We start from the raw sequence: 5720 nt of genomic DNA, 5'->3' as shown, positions 1-5720 counted from the left end.
GGTATGTATCAGTGGGGTTTGAGAAGTGAATATAAGCAATGCCCACGGAAAATGAGTGGGTGTATGTCGTATACCTGCGTATACCCCCTACTACAACACTGGTGTATGCAACTAATACTCTTTGTTTTGACATGTTTTTATTTTTAATCACTGATTTTACACCATAATATTTAGACCCTTACCAATAAGGAATACATGCGCAATTACGCAAAAAAACGTATTCGACAAACTGTTGCCATATATTCAATTTTCGAAAGTATCGAATTTAATGCGTATAATTTTCTTTAGGTGCTTGTGAAACTTTACAGCTAGAAGTGCTCCTAGGCAACGCTCTCTGCTGAGTCTATCGAATTCTTGATCTTGCGGGCAGCCGCGAGCAACATCCCGCAGCAGCGCCTTCCCCAGTCGCTTGCGCGCCACGTGTCGCGGGGTTCTGCAGCAGCTGGAGATCACGCCCGCACATCATACAACCAGGGGAGCCCGCTGAGGAGCGCGCACGCCCCGGGCTGACGGAGAGAGCAGAGCATACACAACCCCTGCCTTTCTGTCGTTAACGGCTGTATGCTATTACTATTGCATGGGGCACATAACATAATTATTGTGTAAAAGTTGAAAATATTGACTTTATGATTTTTAAACAGTAATATAATAAAACATTATGGACTTTTAAACTTTTATTTACAAAACGTCCTGCGGGATTTAGTCGGCGTCGCGCACACTTTTCTTGACTTCCCATGACTGAATTTAAGTGTCGGCTATATTCACTTCAAATAGCCTAACTATGTTTATATAATCGTCAGCCTGTATTTTTAATTATTTTAATTACTAGTTTTCAAGTGTAATAACTTGGGAATTACTAAATGTATGTGTTAAAACTATCTGTGTGGGGGAAATTATCCTAACGATTAAATTTACAGCTCGAGCTTGCGTCTGTCTCTCCGATAAGGATAAGGAAATGTAATTATGACCTGAAATTCAATGCGTAGCCTAACTTCTGCCCGACCAAAGGCGATGCAGGCAATGCATCGCTCTAATCGTGTGCTCTCACTCAGAAATATCTCTGCTCTGGCTCGCATTCCGATAAGCCCGATCGAGCTCTCAGTAGGCGTGGTTTTCCCAGGCTTTTAAAACAGCAGCTGCTATTTACCTTCCCTGTAATGTAAACCACCACCGCCACCCCTAGCCCAGCAGCCAAACCTCAACCACTGCGCTCATAAAACATCCTGGCACGTGCTCCACATTCACAATAGCGCTCGCATGCCGACAGATGTCAAAACGCCAAATTTGTACAGCGGTGGGGCGCATTAAAGAAATACTGCTCCAATCTTGACAGGTTAAAGTTGAGATGGTTCTTGATCTCACGCAGTGCAAAACTTGATCGAGGTTGTAGTTCTCAGCCTCACTGCAACACAGGGCAATCTAAGAGGAGACAGCCAGGTTCTTTCCCCAAGATTACATCTAATGATATAAACTGTAACAATACTAGGTTATTACATAATAGCCTAACAAGTAGGCCCGCACTGTAGTTAAGAACTATACATTTGGTTTCTTGAACCATTGCATAAATTACTTAAACTATGCTATTTCCTTAAACACTATTGTTGGAATAGGCTATCTTCTGTGAATGTACCACATTTACCGGCTTGTAGTCCACAAGTATGTGGAAGTATAATACAAGCAGCCTATGTGGAAAAGTGTATTGTTTGTATAGTTCTATTGGGTGCTAGCTAGCCACTAGTATCGTGTGTAGTGTTCCCCTCCTGTGCGTATCGCCTGAAAGTTGGGGATCAGCATGCCAAGTCAAGTCAGCCCTGCACTCTGTGTTGGTAGTCAGGGGCTCAAGTGTTAATATGTAAACGGAATGATTGAAGGCAGTCCCGGTTGTGCCCTAAACCCGGCCGCGCGCCATTGGCCACCCGCTCAAACGCCAAACAACCAATGGAAGAGCGCTGAACACGAGCCATCCTCCCCTCCGGCCGCGTGTCCCTCACGCTGATTGGTAGAAAGTTACTGTGGGAAAGAAAGTTTGGGAAGTTTCACACGAGCCGTTCGCGTGCAGTCCCAGATATAAATAAGACCAACACGAAGTGCCTTTACATTCTACTCAGACGCAGCGTCCGTTGGCAGACAGTGGTCTTTCGACTCCGTGACATAATTCAGCCCTCTCTTGGGGACAGTTGTCTCTCGCGCATAGGTGCACCACCACACAGAAAGGATTTTGTTCCTCCGGAATTTGGAATTTTATAAGAGGGTACTGCGAAGAAGTGCCGACTGCTTGTCAATAACCACCAACAGTGGACTGTAATACCGAGTTGCCGTGCATGTGTGGAAGGGATATTTCAGACGGACAGAAGATGCCTGCCGATATGATGGAAAAAAACTCATCCTCTCCGGTTGCTGCTACCCCAGCCAGCATGAACACGACACCTGATAAACCCAAGACGGCTTCCGAGCACAGGAAGGTTAGTACTCGGTCAAAGCATTTTTACAAATGCCGATATTCTCTCTCCGTCTCTCCAAAATTACACACGAGCAGGTATAGCGAAACATGACCCATTCATCCACCTTGAGCGAGTTCCATCATTCTAACAATTTATTTTATTTGTTTTCTCTAGTCATCCAAACCTATCATGGAGAAAAGGAGAAGAGCCAGAATCAACGAAAGCTTGGGACAGTTGAAAACACTTATCCTGGACGCGCTCAAAAAAGATGTAAGTGTTCTGTTTATTACGCTCATAACAAATGCATTATTACCATCTCAATACTATATTAACTTTATTGAAAACCTTAACGCCAAATACAATTTCCATCGGACAATCTTCAACCCTAACAATATGACTCTTCACATTACAGAGCTCTAGACACTCAAAACTTGAAAAGGCAGACATCCTGGAGATGACGGTGAAACACCTCCGGAACCTCCAGAGAGCGCAAATGACTGGTAAGTGACTGTAGCTGCTCGCTGAATACCCGGGGTGATTTCTTCCAGACTTCCTTCTGCGGATTAGATAATGATAAGAAGGCGGTAGTCGGGTTACAGACTTGGCCCACATCCTCACTCACATATTGTCTCTGAATATAGCTATTGAATAGACTACTATATCTCAATTATCAACCCATTTAAGTTAGCCATCGGTGAGCCTTAGAATATAAATTTTTAGTTTGAGCAATGTTCGTGTTCGCAATTCAAATTTGTATCATTTTTCTCGATACTCTCAGTGGTTTATAATTGTCTCTCTTTCTCCCAAAGCTGCGTTGAACACTGATCCCACCGTGCTGGGGAAATACAGAGCTGGATTCAGCGAGTGCACGAATGAAGTCACCCGGTTCCTATCCACCTGCGAGGGGGTTAACACCGAGGTCAGGACGCGGCTTCTCGGTCACTTGGCCAGTTGCATGACGCAGATCAACGCTATGAACTACCCCACACAGCACCAGATTTCAGCCGGGCCTCCCCACCCCTCCTTCGGCCAGTCCATGGTACAGATGCCCAACTCATCTCCGCAAGGCAACGTGATGCCCCTGCCTTGTAAAGGTGGCTCTCCCCAGAGCATGTCACCAGAAGCCACTAAAGTATACGGCGGTTTCCAGCTCGTACCTGCCACAGACGGACAATTCGCCTTCCTCATCCCCAACGCAGCTTTTGCACCCAACGGTCCGGTTATCCCGGTGTATGCGAACCAGGTCAACACGCCTGTTCCAGCGGCAGTGTCCCCCGGTGCACCGACAGGCAACTCGGACTCAGTGTGGCGACCCTGGTAGATAAAAATAAATAAAAAATACACAGTGAAAATACTTTTCTAATGACACTCAGTTCGATCATTGTTCAATGTTACAAAACATTTGTTTTGATTTTGTTTTTGTACTTTCAATGCGTTAAGATGAAAAGATGCACTATATTTGTATAGCTTATGAGGGAGTGAAGTTCATATTGGAATGAGATTTGTATTGTTGAAGTCTTTTCACTGCATTTTATATTCGAGGTGTCTTTTGTACTGTGTGATGCCAAAGATATGTTGAATGCCCTTGACGTAATTCTTCGTTTTGGAAGACAAATAAATTTGTAAAGATATTGAAAAACATCTGCTATGATTTTGTCAACAGAAACCTGACCACCAAATAATGGCCTACATAATTCTTAACTTTTGTTTTGAGCTGTGTAGCGAAGATACACTTGAGAATAATGTGTTATACATTCTATAAGAGAAAATGGCTATCATATTCTACCAATATTTTTTGCGCAAAAGTCATATTTGATATTGAGTTGTGCATAATCGTTTATGTTCTGCTGCGCGCAAAACCCATGCACATTCAACCAATTGTAAACTAAACACAGCCACTTGTTGCTCCAGGAATGGATCACAATTTAGTCTTATGTTGCGTAAAAGTAGATAATTCTTCGCACCAACACTTGCATACAAGTATCATAGACTATGAAGTGGGGCATTTCATTTTATACACAAAGATTTTGCGTAAAATGCAATCGCACAAAGACCGTTGCTTCTGGCTTCTTTCAACAAGAAACGTGCCTGATTTGAACCAGAGTTGCCCAGGTGTATCCGAATCCAGGTGTTGCTCGGTGAGATGAGAGGTGAGGAGAGGAGGGGGAGAGGGGGAAACAACACTGAACATGTGTGAAATAATGAGGCCCTTTAGGCCTGAAGGGGATACCAGTTTGATAAAAAATTACATTCCTCGATAAGTATTCTCAAAGATCACATATATCCAAGAGAATATTTAATTTTTTTGTCCTTGAATAATTGTATTTGTAGGCTAACTTTGAATTAGTTATATCAACATCTCTCCCGCTGTTCATGTCATAAGTGGCCAATGAACCTTGAATCAAATGTATTGTTATTTTAATTTGTGTAACACCAACGAATGTTATTTTATCCACATAATCAGATGAGACTATTGTCAAGTATATGTCAAGTATATGTGAGTCGGACTTTTGAACAGGAAAGCCTGTTTTGAAACCTTTTGCAGCAGAGATAGCGAGTGTTCAAGGATTTTAGAAGCCATGTGCGCCATCTAGCAACACAGGACGGAAGCGCAATCTCATTGCGGTAGTATTGATCAATGGTTACTACCAGATATCAGCCACGTTAGCCCCTGTCATATAAGTAAGTGTATGGTCCTCACGTCTCGTGTAAAATGTTGACCTTGGTTGAAATGCAATATATCAATACATAGACTATACTTATAATAGGGCTTTATTATTATATTCACAGGACAACGTATCATTTATGGTACACCAGCGTAGATGCATGGCAGAGACCTGATGAAAAAGATACCGGAACCGTTCTATGGTAAGTGCCTTACTCAATGACGACACAGAATATAAAAAAAGACTGCACGGTAGATTACATTTCTTCATCTGGGATTTAATGTCACTCGGCTGTACATGAAATGGACAGTAACCTCTCATGATCCCTAAACATTCTTACGTTTCCCACAAAATACGCAGATCGAAATATAGTCTACATTTGAAGTACTTCAGGTGGTGTTTTAAAAAGAACCTCACGCTACAGAATAAGAAGAAAGGCTATGGGCCGTTCTGACTCGGCTTACTTTACAGGCAATGTATTGGAATGCACTCTATGTGTTGCTTTTACTTTGTCAGTGGCTCATACACTATATGACCAAAAGTATGTGCTCGTCGAACATCTCATTCCAAAATCAGGGGACATTAATATGGATTTGGTCCCCCCCCCCCTTTG

The 5720-nt window shown here is 42.8% G+C and overlaps 1 protein-coding gene across 1 annotated transcript; it reads left to right on the top strand.

Moving 5' to 3' along the window:
* The first annotated feature begins 2062 nt into the window (after positions 1–2062).
* On the top strand, positions 2063–4082 carry LOC109902272 (transcription factor HES-1). The gene is made up of 4 exons (XM_020498516.2): positions 2063–2462; positions 2616–2711; positions 2854–2941; positions 3251–4082. Exons 1-4 carry the CDS (start codon positions 2322–2324, stop codon positions 3760–3762), a joined length of 837 nt encoding a protein of 278 aa, XP_020354105.1. The 5' UTR covers positions 2063–2321; the 3' UTR covers positions 3763–4082.
* The last annotated feature ends 1638 nt before the right edge of the window (positions 4083–5720 follow it).

This window comes from Oncorhynchus kisutch, linkage group LG13 (genome assembly GCF_002021735.2).
Source record: "Oncorhynchus kisutch isolate 150728-3 linkage group LG13, Okis_V2, whole genome shotgun sequence".
Classification (NCBI taxonomy): Eukaryota; Metazoa; Chordata; class Actinopteri; order Salmoniformes; family Salmonidae; genus Oncorhynchus; species Oncorhynchus kisutch.
This window is presented reverse-complemented; position numbering and strand designations above follow the sequence as displayed.

What these genes read in the sequence shown, in the direction of transcription:
- LOC109902272 (XM_020498516.2), top strand. Translation starts at nt 2,322, where the DNA reads ATGTGTGGAAGGGATATTTCAGACGGACAGAAGATGCCTGCCGATATG. An exon ending in CGGCTTCCGAGCACAGGAAG is followed by an intron (nt 2,463 to 2,615) that starts GTTAGTACTCGG and finishes TGTTTTCTCTAG; the next exon opens with TCATCCAAACCTATCATGGA. An exon ending in CCAGAGAGCGCAAATGACTG is followed by an intron (nt 2,942 to 3,250) that starts GTAAGTGACTGT and finishes TTTCTCCCAAAG; the next exon opens with CTGCGTTGAACACTGATCCC.